Genomic DNA, 19,481 nt, shown 5'->3' with positions numbered 1-19,481 from the left:
CCCCGCAAAGCGGTCTCGGGGTTTGGTTGGCGAGCGAGGAATCGCTGGTGAGCGCTCTGGGGCCTCGGCCGCCAAGGTATCCGCAGATCCCGGGACACGCAGGAGCAGAACACCAGCTCCGCCTGGGCCTGGTCCCGCCGCCGCCTTTAAAGGCCCACCACGTGGCCGCGCTACTAGCCCGGGTTCGGAGGCGGTGGCCAGACTGCGCCTGCGTCCTGCGTAGTAGAGGCGACCTGGGTTCCGAGAAAAAGAGCCGGGAGAGGAAGGGGAGGTTGCTCAGGGAAGGCGGCCTTGGGAGGAGTCAGCTCCCTATGCAAATCCTAGCGTCGCGCGTGGGCTGGGGGCGGGGCTTCCGATGCAAAGCCAGGTCCGCCTTTGGAAACGCGAGGGGGCGGGCCCCGCAACCCTCGCCTTCTTTCTGGGAGTCTCTGACGTCGCCGACGTCCCGTTTAAAACCGGTGGCGCAGGCGCAGTGAGCCGAAATGCGAACTTAGGCTGTTACACAACTGCTGGGGTCTGCTCTCGCCGCCCGCCTGGCAGTCCGTAAGCGTCGCCGCCGCTGTCGCTGCCTCTGCGGTTCCGGGAGTGTCAGACTCGCTGCCGCCGCCGCCGCTTCCCCGCGTTTCCGGGAGCCCCCCGAGAGCTCCCGTCCTCCCGCACAGGCCGGTCCCGACGGTCTGCGTCTCCTCGGCGCCCCTTGCCGCCCGCCTCGCTCGGCGCTCCGGCAGACATGAGTGGGGACCATCTCCACAACGATTCCCAGGTACAGCCCGACCTCCTGGCCCCGCCTTGGCCCTCCGCGACCCCGGCCACGGCGCTGCCGCCTTGACAGGCCGGAGCCCCCGGACAGGGGCGGCCGGCCAGAGGAGATCAGCTCGCTAGGCACCGGGCGAAAGCCCCGAAGTTACAGTTTGGGGGGGATGGCTGCCTCTTCAGGCCGTTCCCGGGGCCCCCTTCATCCCTGGGGGCGCACCGTGGGCTAGGCCGCCGGCCGCGCGCGCTCGCCGCCGGCGGGGTTAATATGCCTGTTGTTTCATATTTCTTCTTTTTCTCTCTCCAGATCGAAGCGGATTTCCGATTGAATGGTGAGTGTGCCCTCCGCTCTGACCCCGGGTCCCCCAGCTGCCGGCCGCCTACCCCGCGCCCGGCCGGAGCCGGGCAGAGGACAGACATGGCGTCCCAGAGACTAAGTCCCGGCTCCTCGCTCACCGGCCCCATTGTTCCCATCGGGCGGCCTCTGGACCCCCTTTCCGGGGATCCCAGCCCCCCCAGATCGCGGCTCTCCCGAGAGGGGGCAACGGAGACCCTGTGTCGCTTGCCACCGGGCCTCGGGCAGCCTTTCCGGGCCCGGATTTCTCCCGGGAAAGTCGCCTTGTCGACAGTCGGGACTTAGTCTCTGCGCCATTTTCTTTTTCTCTCTCCTCTCCTTTCTGTGCCTGTGTCTCTTTCTCTCCCTCCCTCGGCTCCTTCCTTGAGCTGCCCAGAAAGAGCTTTCTGCAGAGCAAAGCCATGTAAATCACAGACCTCACCAGAGAGGGAAGGGTGGGAGACTGAATTGTTACTATTTTTTTCCAAAGAGAACTTTATTTTGGGGGTTATTCCCTTTCTGCTTCTTGTTTCCTTTTCTGCTTCCAGAATGAAAGCTACCCTTTGGCAGCTGTTGATTTTTTTTTTTTTTAAGTAAGATGTTGGTGATAGGAATTATAGCTCTAAAACTAAAGCCATCCTTTGTTGAGCTCTTCATATTTTGAGATTGTTTTTCCTAAGTTGTGTTCTTTGCATAGGTAGTAGTAGTACCTCCCTTCAAAAAGTTTGCAAGTTCTCTGTGGGCCATCCAATGTAAATCTTGGACTCGGGCATATTAATTAAAAAAAAATTAGTGTTACTGACTAGAACTTTTCAGTGTGGCTGAGGTTCCTAAGACAATGTTTTATTAGAAACCCAGTTTAGTGTACTTGTCAGGAGGAAAGGTTGCTGAGCATCTCATCTGGACGTGGTGTATTGGCCCTTTCTTGTGGGCTGTGGGGAAGGAAAAAAGGATTTTATTTATTAAAACAAAGAGTGGCCGGCACCCACCCTACTTCCTGTTCATTCTTTTTCAGAAGCCGCTGTTTTTCAGGAGTCAAGAGCTAGCTTTTCCCAGATCTTTATGTTTTTGAACCCGTTTCAGCCAAATCAAGGCGTTTATTCTCTGAATGTTTCCACTTCAGTTACCCAGCAAAAATTCCTCCAATAAAAAACTCGCTCTGCAGGCTTTTCAGTAACCTGGGTGAAGGAGAAGGTACCCTCTGTCGTGTGCTGGGAAGTCCCGCTGATTCTGATGGTACATAATCCTGCTCAGTTGAGTTTGGGTTCTGGGAACCTCTCCAGTGGGAGAAGCTGATGAGTAGGTTTTCATGTTGTAATCAGCAGTATATCATGTTAGCCGGCTCTACTGAAGGAGCAGCCTGATGTTCAGATTTTGAAGTGGGGCATCCAGCATGAGATGATACTCTGTGAGGAGGGAATCTGGTTAAAGAAAAGCGTAGCATTTCTTGAGCACCTAATATGTGCCAAATACACGTTTAGTGCTAGAGCAAACCTTCGGCCACAGTGCTGCTCTTGCCTTCAATCCAGTCTGCTGGGGGAGACATAATTAGTTAATTATAAGGTAGGTGCTGGGGCATATGTATACCCAAAATGCTTTGGGAGACTAGGGGACTTTAATTTTGTCTGGAGCGTGGGGAAAGTTCTCAGGAGGTGACTTCTGAGCTGGGTGTTATGCAAGAATAGGTGCTAAGTGTCAGGGATTGGAATATTTCTTAACTATGTTTAGCCAACCTGTCAGGATTTTAAGAGAGGGAGTAAGAAAACTGCGAAGAGTATAAATATGTTTTCCTGGGATGTGGAAGCAAAGAGAGGATGTGGCAGGTGAGGATGTAAGAAGGCCTTTTGATCTCTCTTGAAGGAAGGTAGGATCTTAATACAGAAAAAAAAAGGGTTCTTTTGACTTGAAGACTGGGCTGAGTAGGTAATGTATTTAGTAATGAAACAAAGTTTAGGCCATTCTCAGAAAGTTAATCTCCATTCATGGTTTTCATCTAAATTACACAAAGAAACTATTGAATATTTGAATGGTTGTGGGCTGGATAGGTTATTGATCTTTAGTGGTGTTTTTAATAGACTGAAGTAAACTGGCTATATTGACTTTTAGAATTGTTTGTTCACGTGTAATAGCAATAATTGCTAATATTTATTGAATCCTGTCTGCCAGGCACAAATCTTAGCTCTTTCCATGGATCATCTAATTTAATTTAACCCTCAGAAGGATTCTTCTGAGTTTTAGGTACTATTATTTCTATTTTATAGATAAGGAAACTGAGGCTTAGGCATATTTACTAGCTTGCCCAAAGACAGTGAGTGGGGCACTCCAAAGCTCACAAGCTTAGCTACTGTACTACCGTGTTTCCCCGAATATAAGACCTAGCCAGACCATCAGCTCTAATGCATCTTTTGGAGCAAAAATTAATATAAGACCCGGTTTTTTTACTGTATTATTTTACTATAATATAAGGCTAGGTCTTATGTAATATAAGACCAAGTATTGTATTTTTGCTCCAAAAGACGCATTAGATCTGATGGTCTGGCTAGGTCTTATCTTCCGGGAAACACGGTATATATGTGATTCTAGTGTGAAGAAGTTGGAAGCTGCACATCTCTGCTTTCTTACAAAGCTGAAAAAGGCAAGAGGGGAGGATTTGATAGTTTGTCATTTGCTTGCTTTTAATCTAAACCTGCTCCTTCAAGAGAAGAGGCACTCTGTCTCCCTACCATGCTCGGGGCTGACACTGGGGTGATTATCTTTATACATATTGTGTAGAATACGTAGCGTTAGTAACTGTGCTTGCTCTATTAAGTAATACACTGGGAATTAGTCATTGATTTACGTAGTAACTACAAAAGACAGTTTTTAAAAAATAAAAATAAATGTTTAATGATGCTCAGACATGTCATTATTGATCTTCGTATTAAGAGTGTGCTTAAGCTTGGTTTTAAATGGACCTAACTAACCCATCTTACAGATTAACTGCAGGTTTATATTTTATTAAAACACAAACATCTCTCATTTTGCCTGCCATCATCCCCTCAGATCTAAAAGATGTTTTGCTCTCTGGAGCACATTCTTTACAATAGTTAAAACTGTTGCTGTTCTTACAGAATTTAGAATATTCTGGCTCATACTCAACTGCTGGGAAAATCTGTTGTCTGTGAGATGTATTTATATTTAAAATATTGATGGTGAGCTGGGAGTTTCAGGAGCAGAAACTATAATCTCTTAAGTGAAAGACTTCCTTTCGAAGTGCTGGTAGCACTAGGTGTATAGATGGGCTAGTTTGTTACCGTACTGTGCAAACTGCCGAGCTAGCTGTAGAGTTGATAATAACATCAGGTTGGGGGGGTTAGTGATCCTTTTGTCATTTCAAAGACTTGAAGTTTTTGCCTGTCTACCAGGGGTGCCAGAAAAATGTATGCAACTGGACACTTTGGTCAGTGTTGCTCAAGCAGTAGTTTGCCGTAATCAGAAGTGGCTGGATGCTGATGGTAACCACTTTTGTCTGGACGCTGATGGTAACCACTTTGAGCACCTCTTGTAATTGCAGAAGTCAAACATGACTTGTATATATCTTTTGTTGTCAGTCTGTATTGAGTATTACCATTTTAATGCAGTTTTCCTTTCTTAAAATGTGTATACATTTTTTTGGCACCCTCTGTATTTTGGAGTTGTGGGGTTCTTCCCTCCCTAGCATGAGCAAAGTATAATGCTTGATTCCGTCAGTGATTCTGAAAAATGTTATATGGGATTGTAGTTTGACATCATCTTTTGTTGATTCTGGTTAGTATAATTGATTCAAATTGAATGGGGAATTGAGTATAAATTGTTCCTGATGCTAACAGCTGTACTTCTGTGCTGTTGGGCCAGGGTTGGGGTGGGGGATGGGGAGGCTGATGACGTGACTATCTGAAAATTCCCATCACATGTTTAAAACTGCAAACTGATGGTACCTTCAGATGAAATCTGGCACATTTTCCTATTCAATCCAAAAACACTTAAACATTGGGCTCCAGTATTGTCTTTCCTAAGCACTATAGCCAGACTCCTTGGGTCCTCATCTCAGAATTAGGGAGCTGCTGTAGAAACTTTCTACTACATTTAGACATCAAACAAAGTTGCCTGTCAACATGTGCTTTTTATATTACCAGCACATCCGAAGTCACAAACAAAGTTTAGATTCCAGTGTTCCTGGTAAAACAAGAAAATCCAGGAGTTACTAAAGGAATCCAAACTACCTCATGGTTTGAAAGGTGAAGACTAGGTAATATTGCTGTCGCCAACTCATATCTTCTTTAGTAAGTGAAGTAAAATGGAAAAGAGGAATTCAGGGTCGGTCCCCAAATCTCATTTTAACCAATAGTAGCACAAAAAGAATTGAGTCTGACTTTTTTCTTTAACATGAGCATAAAAAGGGAGAATTGTGAGAGTTTGAAAAAGAGACTTGTTAATTTGTTCTGGGTCTTAGTGAATTTAGTATCCATTTATACCGTGTTTCCCCCGAAAATAAGACCTAACCGGAAAATAAGCCCTAGCATGATTTTTCAGGATGACATCTCCTGCACATAAGCCCTAATGGCGTCTTTTGGAGCAAAAAATTAATGTAAGACCCGGTCTTATTTTCGGGGAAATACAGTACATTATACAGTGCCAGGGATTCTTAACATATCTTAAAGCTTATATTCCAAAATTGAGCTGTTGTGTTTTATTGTTTGTTTTTGATGTGTGTGTGTGTGGAGGGGTACAAAAAGATGTCTTGCCTTTTGAGTCTGTAAATATGTTAGAAAAAGCTTAATGTCGTATATTATAGTAACAGTTATCCTCCATTGCTAATGGTGTGGAAAATAATTCTGTTGTACTTTCTAGATGTATCATTTTAGTAGCCTTCAGATGGTACTGAATTGTTCTTTCGTATGAGTTCGGTGTGACTGCATATGTATGTCACAGGTCTTTAACAACTTTGCCATACTTTCAGCGCAAAATAACCAACTAAGCTAACCTGCCACCCAGTGCAAAATAAAACTGGTTTTCTTCAAACCCAAAGTTGTTTACCCAGAAGGGATTTTTGTAAGGGATTGCATCCTTTCCATATGAAACTGTTGAACGCCAGTAAAGTTGTGGGTTCACTTGGGAAAATGGATGCAATTGTAATTATTTGCATTTGAATGAGGTTATGGAAATGATTGAAATGATTATTTGATGTAGGACCCAGAGTTTAACCCTCTTGAAAAAAAGGTAAAATATAATCCATTGCATTTGGAGGTGGAAGAGAGTCAGTTGAGTGACTGTTCTGTGTCCTGTGGTTTAGTTTATCTGACTACTCCTTAAATATTTTGAAACCATTAACTTCACATAATAAAGGCATTGGGTAAACAGTTGAGAATTTGACTTTTAAAGGTAAAAAGTTTGGGATGGGAAAAGTTCCTAACTGGCCCTTAAGAAGTGAATGAGGTATTTTGTTTATGGGAAGCTTTTGATTGTGTTTACACTTTGAGTAGTAATAGCTGGAACAGGTCTTTTCTATGTCTATGCCTGGTAAATCTGAAGTTTGAGAAGCCACTTTCCATCCACATGGCTCCAGGCCAGTATGTGAAGTAGGAAATCTAAAATAGAGCCCATCTCATGGAATAATTAGCATTTTGCCAACCCCCACTCTTTCTCCACAACCTACCTATGTAGGTGTGCATGGTGTGCTGTGTGTTGGTAGCATAAGGGCCCGGGAACTGGAGGGGAATAAAGATGGGGGAGTGGTAGCCTCGAATGTATTAGGTGGGGAGAAGCTTACAGTGGAATATCTGTTAGATATTAATGGTATTTTGGGTAGTGGTATACGAAATGACTGATAGTTTGCTGAAATAGTTTAACAGCAAATAGATATTGTTTACAATGATTTTTATTCTGTATGTTCAAAAAAGATTCTAAATTTTAAACTGGGAGAGAGTGACTTTGCTGATTATCTCAAGTGTATCTCTAGGTTGTTTAGATTGTAATATCATCAAGCTAGACCATTCAACATTATCAAAGTCCTTATTAAGTGTCTTTATCGTTTATGTGTTTATATTTTAGTAAAAAAAGAAATTCCAAGGGCGCTAGGCAATTTTAAGTTTTAAAATTTTTTGGTAGGTATTCATTTTTAATTTGTCTTAAGTTTTTATTTAGTTATTTATTTTTAAATTTCTCTTAAATTTTTAGATCCACTCAGTTATCCCCGCCACATTTACCTTCTGTACTCTTCTTGAGAAGTTTTCTGAAATGTACAGTGAATGTTTTTATTTACAGCTCCCTTTTGCCCTCCCCATTCGATTTGGGGTACGGTGCATGTCTGTCAAGCTGTTAATTCCTCTCTGAGCCTTTGAAGTTAACTTTGTTTCGGTGGATTTAAGAAACCAAAGAACTCAGTTCATGAGCATTTCTGAGATACACCTCCATGAGTTCCAACAAAAAGTGTTAAAACAATCAGAGTTATTGGGGATTTTAATTCTCTTGTCTTTGTTGTTGATGTTGAGAACAAGTTTAGTAGATCCCTGGGTATGCTGATGGTTTCCTATATGTATTTTAAGAACAAAAACAAATCAGCCAACCCTTGGTCCCAATATTCTTTGTATTTTTCTTAGCACAGCCTAGCAAAGGTAGATGCCGGGAAGCTTTCTTGGAAAAGTTATCCTTGGCTGTTTGGAGCTTGCAAAAATAAAATTTTAAGTTGAAGGTTAGTCCTACACCAGAAGAATACACTAGAAATGCACCCTTTTCCTGCTTCGTAAAAGTTCAGATTTTTATCTTGCTACCATATGTGAATGCCCAGATATAGAAAGTTTCATAGGCAAAATACTGGTTGGGCAGAAGACGTATCCAGCACGTTTCAGGATCAGTGGATTAGGGTAGCTCATTGGCTGACCTTTCATTTTTATCCAACTCCAGAACCCGCTTTATTTCTTTGTAGTTATCTGAGCTCTTGGACTGCTGTAGCAGGAGGGGAAGTGAGAGGAAGGGACCTCATTTTGAGAGCTCAGTAGACACCACATTTTTTGTACTTATTAAATCTGAATTTAATGGGGATAGTACAGATTGTATAGGTTAGTGAGAGAACCAGACCAAGAAAGGAAACATTTTTTTCTTTTTACACCTTGTCACCTGCCCTTTTTGGTAGTATATTGCCTTTCAGATTCCAGAAACCTCCCTCAGGCTGTAATTTATAAGCTTCTAATACAGATGGCATAGCCTGCCCTTAATTATCTGCTGGTGGAGATAGCGGAGACCCCTTGCACCTGGGATGTTAGGTCTTCAAGAGATGCTTTGGTATTAAGGCTGGAACCAGATTGCTGTTGAAGAGCATATGTGATGAAGCGGGAGGCTGTGGGGAGAGTGTGCTCCTGAGCTGCTGTGGTAGAATAGAAAATTGGAGTTGAAGTTTTCTATTTCTATTTCTACCTATAAAAATCTAGGTAAGTCCCTGTTTTTTACTATCAATCTTGACCTGGCCACTATACCTTGTTTTCTCATCTGTACACAAGGATGATAGTTCTATGCTTCACAACCTATTGAGAATTAAATGAGTATATAAAAGTGCGTCTCTGCTCACATTTTAAAATAAACTTTGATCAGACAGCTTCTACTATGAAATGGATCTGTAGTTTAAGTGTTAGGTTTGAAGTAGTGAGTGACATTGGTGACTTTCCTTCCTTCACGGGTATGCCGTGTTAATGTTTTCAGCCCGACATTTACAAGTGAACAGTAGCATAGAACGAGAGTCGGCTGAGTCTTTACCTAACTGAACTGCGAAGCCTACACCAATCTCTTGCGACTATTAAGCAGTCACTGTACAATGAAAGGCGGTGCGTATCTCTGTCTAGGTTTGGGCTAAGTAGAAGCCAAATGTATGACTGGTTCCGAAGAACAAGTTTAGGACTAGGAAGTCCTTCCAGCATAGAGAAGATGGGCTTAGAAATGAAGGAAGTATATTGACGTGGCTAATTTCTTAGCCCTTTAATAGAGTTATGGGTTTTCTATAGAAGATAACCAGAGCTTTATCTTTTAGGCACATATAATAAGTAAAATGCCAAGTTCATTATTTGTAATTTTATTTAAAAACCACAAAACTCAGTATATAATTGTGTCAGCATGTTTTTTCATTATTTTACTTCTTCCCAAAACATTTTTAAACTGAAAAGACTCAGAGCACCTGAGAGTTACCTTAATTTTTCATTTTTCCAGATTGGTGCTTAACGTGACCAACTCAGCTTCCTGTGAAATAGTAATTCTTGGGAATAAGCACGCCTAAAATTATAAAGCTTAGGTATGAGAATTGAAATAGTAAACTTCATGTTAACAGTTTTGCATGACTATCGCATTGGGGAGATTCCGTGACAAAATATATCCAGTCCACAGAAATTTCTGTAAGGCTCCCAAGTCTGTCTAGCTAATGCTGATTATTGAATTGCCTTGAATTTGTTATCTTGAAAGTGCTCCTTATAGAAACCAAAGTCAGGTAGGGGTATGTTCACTAATGTCCATCAGATTAAGCCAAATGGGTCTTGGTAGAGATCTTACACCATTGATAAAAGGATTGTCAGAGAAGCATCACAGTAAGAGCAGACTTCAAAACTAATATTCAATTAAAGGTAGGCCAGATAAATTAATTTTGTAGAGTAGAAACTACAGAATATAGGGTCTAATTTTAAAGAGTCTTCAAATATAAAGTCTTGAAAATATAAACATCTCAGGCACATATTATTCTTCAAGTACATGGGAAAAAACCTGCGGGAAAGTGTATATTTGTTAATACTGCATGGCATTCTATTGTCCTCAGTATGTGAGAGTGTCCAAGATAGGATTGGATTTAAAAGTCTTCAAAACATTGGCCTCTTTCTATTATATCATTTTTCTCTGATTCAGAATGTGAATAGTCTTGGTCAAGGGTGTGTTCGCCCCTGTCCCCTCCGCCCCCTAATCAGGTAACCATGATACTGTGGAAAGGACAGAGACTCGGAGTCGAGGCGATGGGGATTTGAGTTCCTGAGCTTCTGCTCACTAGCCAGGTCTTCGAACAGCTAATTTCAGACCCTTAGTTCTTTGCCTGTGAACTAGGTCTAATACAAGATTGAGGATTGGAAAGCACGTGAGGATCACTTTAGGAAAGTTAAAACTTAGAGCAACATTTTTAGGTTCTTGCCAATCCTTAAAACCCAAACAGCTCTTTCAGAGATTGTTTCATTAGTCTCTTGTACAAAGGGAACATCTTTAATTTCTTTAAATTTGGGTATTGCGAGGATTTACTTAAGGGGTAGGGTCACGAGGGAGCCTTGAATATGATACCGTTGCTGTGAATGGGAGACAGGCTGGCTCAGGAGCGTCCAGACTTGCTTTGACTTTGTGGCCATGTATAAAGAAAGCACTTTGTTTCTCATAAATTAAATTGCAGTTTAAGAATCTTTTGGCAGCAAATAACTTTTCCCCCTTTGCACTTGGGATGGTGCAATATTTATAGCCCTACTTAGGAAGCTAAAAATTTCATGTTTAATTGCAAATGGAAATTTTAAGTTGCCACATTCATTAATTCAAACATTCAGAAGTAAATACCAGTAACCACTAGGCACAGATGAACAAGACAAATCCATATGGCTCTCAGGACAAACATTTTGAAGTCAGTATGTTGTAGGTCTGTACAGTCACTTCTGTTAAGATTCCTTGTTTTTCACTGGGCCTCAGTACAAAGGCTCCTGTCATACCAGGATGAATGGGGATGGAAGGTACTTTCTGGCAGTTAATACTTCACTATTAGTGGAAGAGCGTGATGTCTCCATTTATTCCCAGTCCTAGGAGGTATTTTGTTTGTTTGTTTGTTTGTTTAAAGATTGTAAACCTAGGCCCTTATATTTCTAAGGATGTCCAACTCATAACATCTAGAAAATGTGTGTTTTTTGTTTGTTTTAGGATACCTATAAGCTCATTAAACTTTTTCACCTGTAATGGAAGAAGAATAAAGTTCTGTAAATTTATTTCTCAGTATCTTTTTGTGTCAGACACCAGTATCGCATGGATTTTAGAAAAGTAGTTCTCAGGTTTTCCTGCACAGGTAAATTTGTCAGAGTGACTAGAAATGTAATAAAGTATAAAATCATCATCCTCGTCAATTTGAAGAACTAAATTCTTAGAGTACTTAAAGTCCTGGGAAACGAATTTCGTGAAACAGTTTGAATAGATTACTGTTGTTACTCCTTCCTAATCCATTCAGGGTCTTGATATGGGCAACACACTGAAGCTGTTCAGTAGCTCAGAGGAAGAGGGGTAGTTCCTTAGTGGTATCACTTAGTGATTTGAATACTAGAAAAGTGATTGAGACTAAATGTTAGACTTATTGTGCCTTGTTCTTAAAATCAGTGCATTTTCACAGAAATGGATGCAGTGTCAGTAGTTCTTACTTTTTAATATTTAAGATCAGAAATAAACAAGAGCTTCCTCGGTAATTGATCATACCTCAGGACGTACTGTATTTTGCTGTGTATAATGTGCTCCCATGTATAATGTGCATCCACGTTTTTGGCCCAAGGGGGGGAAAAATGTCTCGTTTTAATATTTTAATTCAAATTTTTATTTGTTTACATTTAGGTGTTTGTTTTTTGTATTATAAAGGAATTCCAGCATTTATTTTTTAACGTATTATGGTACAAGAAAATGTATGTAACAAATAATTACAAAACACAAGAACAGATACAAGGTACAAGAAATTTTATGTACCGGTAACAAATTTATGATATTTACGCATCATAGAAGGCCAAGAACTCTTCATCGTTGCAAGTGTGTCATAATGTTAACAAAACCGGTTATCGTTTTCCAGGGTATTTAGCATATAGATATCGTTATTGATTTCTGGAGTTACACTTTTAACTCACAAGCATAAATAAAAGAATTAAAAACATTTATATAGATACAGAATTAGTGCTACCCATGTATAATGTGCATCCTTATTTTTCCCTCACAAATTTGGGCCAAAAAGTGTGCATTACATACGGCAAAATACGGTATTTATTAAAATTTTCCTGGTTCTGGTTACCCAGGAAAAGAAACAAAAAGGAGGAGGAGGAACACAGATTGACTAGTCTTAGTAAATGCTGGCTTGTTACACTTCCAAACGAAAGATCTCCAAGGCCAGACACCCCAACTCTGAGAAGTCGCCCAGTTATTTCCCTTAAACAATATGAAACTCCAGGGCAGATGGAGTGAGCTGAGTGAAGTTTCAGCTGATGATAGTTCGATCGCAGTTATTATTTTTTCCCCTTAAATATCAAATCACCTTCTTCCTTGAGCGCAATGTGATATAAAAATAAGCACTTCAGCAGAACTTTATAGTCCTTTATCGATGTTAACACCACCCTAATCTCAGAATGTCAGGAAAGTTGTCTATTAGCAGCAGAAGTATACTTGTTTTCTTTGTGGGGAAAGAAATTCTAGTTGGGCAAATGAGAAGCTAAAATTTTTCTCTTTACAGTCCTGAAAATACTAAGACCTCCTGTAGGACTGGAACTAACCTCTAGAATTTAGATATCAGGTAGTATTTATGTTGAGCTCAAATTTTTAGGGGACTAGTTTAAAGTTGTAATACAATATGATTACTGAAAACATAGTAAAAGTGTTTGCATACGTAACAGTAGGAAAATATCAAGCAGAATTGCATACTGATTGCACGTATGTAAATATGCGTGCCAGTAAGTGTTTACGGTACAGAAGTGAAGATATTTTGCTTAGGACTTTTATTGAAAACTTAAGTTTTTAGAGCCTCTGCAGCAATTCTGTTTCCCAGAAATGAAGTTCAGTTTGCATTCTTCTCCCACAACTCTATGATCATGTTTTGTTCTATTTAAGTATTCTTTTTTTACTCCAGAATGCCTCTTAGTCTTTAGAAGTTGGTACCGCTTAGATAAATATACCCACTACGTCTCCATTTTGTGACCTAATTTTTAGGAAGGCATTAAGTATTGTAAACTCCTTGAGGGTCAGAAACATCTCAGCGTGCTTCATTCAGTATTGAAGCCATAGTCACAGATCTGTTTCCTTTCTTCTGAGTCTGTCGGCAATCACCACTTGACCCCAAGCCAGAAGTAACCACTTCTCTCTGGCTTTCACTGAGCCCTTGCTGCTGTCCTGTTCCCATTTTTCATACTAGTCTGGAGAAATTTTACGTGTTCGGTTGCTTACTAGGAAGTGGGCAAGAGCACTGTCTCATCCTATATGGTCGGTACAGATTTTACCAACTTTAAATTGTGAAATGGGACCCCCTTGCTCTCCTAGCTTGCCAGCTGGTTGAATCAAGTGACAAACATTGAGAGCTTTACACTAAATTTTCATTGTTCTCCAGCTAATATGTGTAAGAATCACCTGGGAGTGTTTGGTAAAAATACATATCCCTAGTTGATTAGTGAAGCGTACTGAGAAATCTGCATTTTAAATACATCGTTAACAACCTCAGATAATTCTGATAAATACAGATGACGCATAAGTCACTTTTGGAGAAACTGATCTATCTGAGCTTTATGTCTTATTTAGCTGAGATGTGTTTTGCTTCCTCACATTAAGGTACTCCATTGGTCGAGCTTACGGGGTTTTGAGAAAAGAATCAGAACAGTGTTTTCCGATACATGTTTATAAAAGCTTGATATTTATTGTACTCTAATTTAAATAAACATTTTCTACCTTTCAATGAGCATGTACCTAAATAGCAGAGATAACTGCCTTCGCTGCTGCTCTGCTACGTGTCACATCGGAATCCTAATCCTTTTTCCTACTTCCACGGTTAACAAGCCATTGTTTGATTCTGATGTCATCTTTTAGGATTGGGTGGCTGAGCGCAGCACAGAGTGAGAGGTTGTTTTCATGCTAATAGTCCTCGGCTGGGTAGGGCGGGGCTTTAGAAGGTACTGGAGGTACCAGCATAGTAGTGGAATGCTGAGGAGCTAATCTTCGGAGGTCACTAACCTGAAGATTAGATCAGAGGTCTTTAGCTACTGATGACTGTGATTGAAATGGAGGATTCCAATAGAGCAGTGGTTTTTAAAGTGGTTTCCTGAGCAGCAGCAGCAGCATTGTCTGAGAACTTGTTGGAAATGCAAATTTTTGAGCCTGATCCAGACCTACTGGCTCTAACTCCGTGAGTGGGGGCTCAGCTGTCTAGGTTTTAATAAATCAAGCAGGTGATCTGATGCGCCACTAAAGTTTCAGAACCAATCGAATACAGTGAGATTTGAAGTTCACTTTCTGCTGTTGAGCCTCACAGTTTTAGGCAGAATGAAAGACAGTTGACAAAGTCCAGTGAAATACAGACTTTGGAGTTAGATAAACTTGGGTTCAGCTCTTGTTAGCTGAGTGGCCTGGAGCAAGTCACAACTCGGATCCTGCATTTCTCATCTGTGAAAGGAGGGATAATTACCTCAGAGTCATGTAAAAGAGCGCCTAATAGTACTGGGTACTGCAGTTGACAAGAATAAGGTAAGTTGACTGATCAAAATAGACTTCTGGTAAAATTTTTCAGTCTTGACATTTAGATGATGCCTAGAACTAGTTTCTTAGTGATTCAACCTCTTAAGCAGTGTTCCGTGTTTTTTCACAAGGCCCATGGTTGGGCTTCAGTACTTACTTGTTCAATACTTATAGTTACGAGGTTGGAGTAATTCATTCATAATGGGAGGAGGGCCTTGTGGAGCACAAAAAGGAGCCATTTCATAATTAGCACCAGAAAGGCTTCTAAAGAACATACCTGTGTTCACGCTACTGTTTCTACAGCCCAGAGAATGTTCTGTGCATTTCAAGCACAGTCAATAGTGATACACTCTAGACAGAGGGCCCCTTGGTTGAATTAGTAGTAATAGGATGTATGAAGCAACACATCAACACATCTTGACACCTCTATGGCCAGAAAAGTTGTGGACTTGGGGGCATTTTGAGGCCATGCCCGCTGGAAACAAAGGCAGCTTAGGCTGTGCCGAGGATTCCTCTGCCCAGGCCGGGGGTTTGTAATCACTTTCACTACTTCCCAGGCATTAAGGACTCACTTAGTAGAAGCAAAGGAGCACAGGTCAGCAGGAATGGGCCTGTCCTAATTGAGCTGGCCTGAGAATTACATTTTCAGGTTAGACAAGTCCTTTTCCCTTTTAAGTTTCGCCTCCTGGGAAAGGAGAAGCATTTTCAGTGCAGGGATGTCCTTGTGAAAATGTGATTCACTAGAGAAGAGTATATGGAATGCAAATGCCCACCTTAAGGGTCTTGTACTGGTTAATTACTTTTGGAGGCAAGAGTACAACATTCCAACTTTGTCTTGGATTTGGAGAACAAAGATGAGTTAGTAAAATGGGATTTGTTTGTTACACTCCTGAAGCTTAAAGTAATTGCTCCATCTAGGTCTAAGCGGCCTTCTTAGACCTAAGCTGAAATGTTCTCTGAGCAGCACTCATTGCGCCTCTGATTTCCAGGGGCTCTGTGCAGCAGTGGCCTGTTTTAGAGATGGCCAGTTTAGCCAGGCAAACTCAGCGTAGTGCCTGGTCGGGAAACGGCCCCTGACTGGCTTCCCGCAGGGGAGTCTGGTGGAGTGGACAGTGCTAGGCAAGGAGTCCAGAACCAAGGAAGCCTCAGTCAGTCCTGGCTTTGTCAGCCGTGACCAGTGAGACTCACACTGTGCGGTGCTCCCTACCACAGAAAGGACGGTGTTACACGACTTGCAGCCGAGATGCTTTTCAGTCCACACTGATTGAAGCAGAACTTCGTGTTAAGATGGAAATGTTCTGTATCCTGGTGCCCCACATGGTAGCTGCTGGCCATGCCATTGAGACTATTGAGCCTTTGAAATGTGGCGAGTGTGGCGGAACAACTTAATTTTTAAATTTTATTTTACTTAAGATTAAAGTAGCTCTATGTGGCTGGTGGCTATCATACTGGACAGCACGGCTCTAGATAAGATGTGAGTAAGAGCCAAGAGACTCAGGTTTAGATTTTGCTTGGAATACGGGTGGCTGGGGGTCTTGGAACTTAAAAATCCAACCCAGGTGTGAATTCGGTGTGTTACCAGTTTGAATAACAGTCTTTCTTCTGTATGTAGACATGGCCTTATCCTGGGTGACATGCTAAGAGGAATTATGCCTGGCAAGTGAAGTTGTGTTTACCAGAGCAGTTCGTTCAGGAAGTTCTCCATTTTACTGACCCTGTTAGTGCTACACAAAGATGAACATTTAAAAACGGTCCTTTGGGTTGAATAAATTCTCATTTTATCTCAGCATCCCCATGAGGTAGGTCATGTGTATTTTGTAGTTGACAAAACAGATTAACTTAAATTTGTATGCACCTTTATGGATCATTATTCTTTAAAATGGTGGGTATGAGCCCACAACTTCATTTTTAATTGCAAGTTTTTAGCATGTTGCTATAACAAGAAGTTAAATTTGTATTAAATTGTACTCAGTAATAAGTCGATGTCTGATGATAAGATAGAGAATCTAAGATTGTACCAGCAAGCAAACAGCACTCGAGGTTAACTCACCCAAGATGTTGTTTATAGTAAAAGCAGATCAGAGCTCACCGTTTACACCCCACCTGGGGTCTTCTGCTGGGGTCTTCCGCTCATTTGCATGCTCATAGCAAGTTGGCTGCATCTCACTTCCTTTTTATTTATTTTATTTTTTTATTTTTGTTTATTGAGGAACTGTGTTTTTCCAGTCCCCATCAGCTCCAAGTCAAGTCATTGTTTTTCAGTCTAATTGTGGAGGGCGCAGCTCAGCTCCAAGTCCAGTCGCCGTTTTCAGTCTGAGTTGCAGAGGGCAGCCCCCCGTCCCATGCGGGAATTGAACCGGAGCTTGAGCTCTAACCAGCTGAGCCACCCGGCCACCCCTCTGGCTGCTCAGTGGCAGCTTGTTGTCTTCAGTCTAGTTGTGGAGGGTGCAGCTCACTGGCCCATGTGGGAATCAAACCCGCAACCCTGTTAAGAGTTCGTGCTCTAACCAACTGAGCCATCCGGCCACCCTCATCTTACTTAATTTCAAGTAATCTGGCCCACAGTGAACCACACAGTATTAGTCCGATGGAACAAAGTGGGATTGTAGCCTTGGTTACCGTGAGGACCACTGATAGCAGCGGGCATAGGAGGTCGCAGAGAACACCTTGAGGGAATTGCATCAAGACCCGGAACCGATGTGGTTTCCTCTGGCTTCAGCTTCCAGTCGTCACTTCTTTTTGGGGTGGGAAGGAGAAATGGAATAGGGACGAAATAAAAAGCTGGACACTTGAACATGTACTGTGTCCTAGTTACTTTTGAAGAAACAGGCTCAGAGGTTTATTGGGTTTACTTTTGAAGAAACTGAGGCTCAAGGCTGTGTAGTTTGTAAGTAATCCACAGAGTTGGGAGGCTCATCTAGGCCTGTCTGATGCCACAGCCTGAGTTCTTAAATGTGACACAAAACAACGTGAAGGGACCCTAGATGACTCAGGTGCCTCCTGGGAATTCTGGGCTGTAGTCGAGGTACTGCCTTTGGGTATCAGACGAAAGGCTCTCATTTCATAGCACACTCACCTTTATTGACAGTGGATCCTCACCAGACTAGTATCACTGACCAGCAGGCTCTGCTGCGCTTTAATGTGTGATCCTTTCCCTGTGAAGGAAAGCAGAGACCCCTGGGTAATTTATTTGTTTAGCAGTTCAGCTTGTGCTTGGAGCCAGTTATTCCAGAAATCAGTGAAACCTCTATTTGAGTACTCAAGAAAAAGGATCTTTTTGTTAACGTCCAAGGATTAACTAGAACCAGCCTCCCTCCCCCATTTTAGACGGATCTGTGAAATCTGCTTATTTACGGAGGAATTTCATCGGAGGTGGTGAGCAGCAGTATGTGGACAACTACAGTGTTTCCACGTCGAGAGGAGTAAACACATTTAACCAGCTTGCTGCTGAAGACGCAGAATGAGCGGTGGGCTCAGCATCGGCCTCCCCGTCAGACTTCTCAGTCGTGCGACCTACTTGGTCTAGTTCTGCAGAGCAGGAGTAGATTTTTAACCATTTTTAAGTCGTTAATAAATGGCCGTTCATGAGCTGTTTGAAGCAAGGAGAAAGGTGGGAGCCAGGCTTAGCCTGGATATCAGGAGAAAGCGTAGGAGTCAGAGAGGAGTTGTCAGGAAAGCAGGGAGGATATTCCTTACTTACACGCTGAGCCGAGAAAGGCACCTCTCTCTACAGGGGGCGTAGGGGATGGATAGTTTCTAGGCACTGTTCAGCAGTGCAGGGTTCTGCAAAGCCTTGCTTTGTATGGCCCATGAACTGAAAATGGTTTTTTAGTATTTTACTGGTTGGAGGAAAAAAATCAAGAAGACTGTTAAACATACCTGAAACTAATGTTACATGTTAGTTACACGTCAATTTTTTAAAAAAAGACTTATTTCATGGCAGAGGAAAATTACATGAAATTCAAATTCCAGTGTCCATAAATAAAATTTTGTTGGAATGTAGCCATGCTCACTCATTTACATATAATCTGTGGCTGCTTTTGTTCCACACTGGCAGAGTTGAGTACCTGCAACAGAGATCAAATGGGCCACAAAGCCTAAATTATATACTGCCTGTCCCTTTACAGAAAAATTGACCCCTGGATTGGTAAGTAGTGCCACTTGCTTACCCGACGTGAGTGGTGCTGTGTGTATCACAGGAAGCTCACTGGACTCGTTTCCATGCTGCGTCGTAGCCTCTAGCTCCCAAAGCATCTGTAAGCCAAGTGTCAGAAGTCACCGTGAGCTTGCAGCTTCATTAAGTGTTGTTTTTCCCCCCAAATCAATATACAACTTTTATGCGTATTGCATCTTTAAAATATCACAAGTAAGTCTGAGAAATCACTTGACTGACATCTTGGCGTTTCTATAGCTGGACAACTTAGATGTTACTCATCAGCCTGCTGAACTGTTCCTTTTTCAGAAACAGATACTATCCAAAAATTTTCTGATATCTTTGTTTTAACTGTTGTGGCTGGTTGAATCAAAGCAGCTGAATTTGATACAAGTTCAGTGTCATTTCTTTCAAGAATTAACTCATCTTTCTGGGCTTGAAATACTGAACAAGCAGCTCCTGACCTCATCTGAACCCCGCAGATATATTTTTATTGTCTTAATCCATCTTTTTTGTAGCCATTCATTTACCCAACTCTTGAGTCCCACTAGCAGGAGTCAGGTTACCTGTTTCTCTCTCAGTATGGGTCTGCCCACTGATGCGCAAATAACACTCTAATCACCCTATTCCTTCCCTCAGTTGGGGTAACTGTGTCACCCCTTAGTGTAGCTCTTCCTTCCTCTAATGGGGACTGGGAGAGTAGCAGGTGAAAACAATTTCTTCTTCCGCAATTGTAGAGACTCAGTAGTCTCAAAAGTCCTCAGGGAC

The 19,481-nt window shown here is 42.0% G+C and overlaps 1 protein-coding gene across 1 annotated transcript in view; it reads left to right on the top strand.

Annotated features, from left to right (window-relative positions):
* Positions 1–469: 469 nt before the first annotated feature.
* Positions 470–19,481, top strand: part of TOP1 (DNA topoisomerase I) — an 80,808-nt gene continuing 61,796 nt past the window's right edge. The window contains exons 1-2 of the mRNA XM_019749059.2: positions 470–763; positions 1,061–1,085. Of these exons, the coding sequence (XP_019604618.1) occupies positions 731–763; positions 1,061–1,085 (58 nt within the window). The 5' untranslated portion in view covers positions 470–730. The remainder of the gene's footprint in view (positions 764–1,060; positions 1,086–19,481) is intronic.

This window comes from Rhinolophus sinicus, chromosome 13, assembly GCF_057876585.1.
Source record: "Rhinolophus sinicus isolate RSI-liver-muscle chromosome 13, RSI-T2T, whole genome shotgun sequence".
NCBI classification, from domain to species: domain Eukaryota; kingdom Metazoa; phylum Chordata; class Mammalia; order Chiroptera; family Rhinolophidae; genus Rhinolophus; species Rhinolophus sinicus.
The sequence above is the reverse complement of the archived record's forward strand: the minus strand, read 5'-3'. Positions and strand labels throughout refer to the sequence as shown.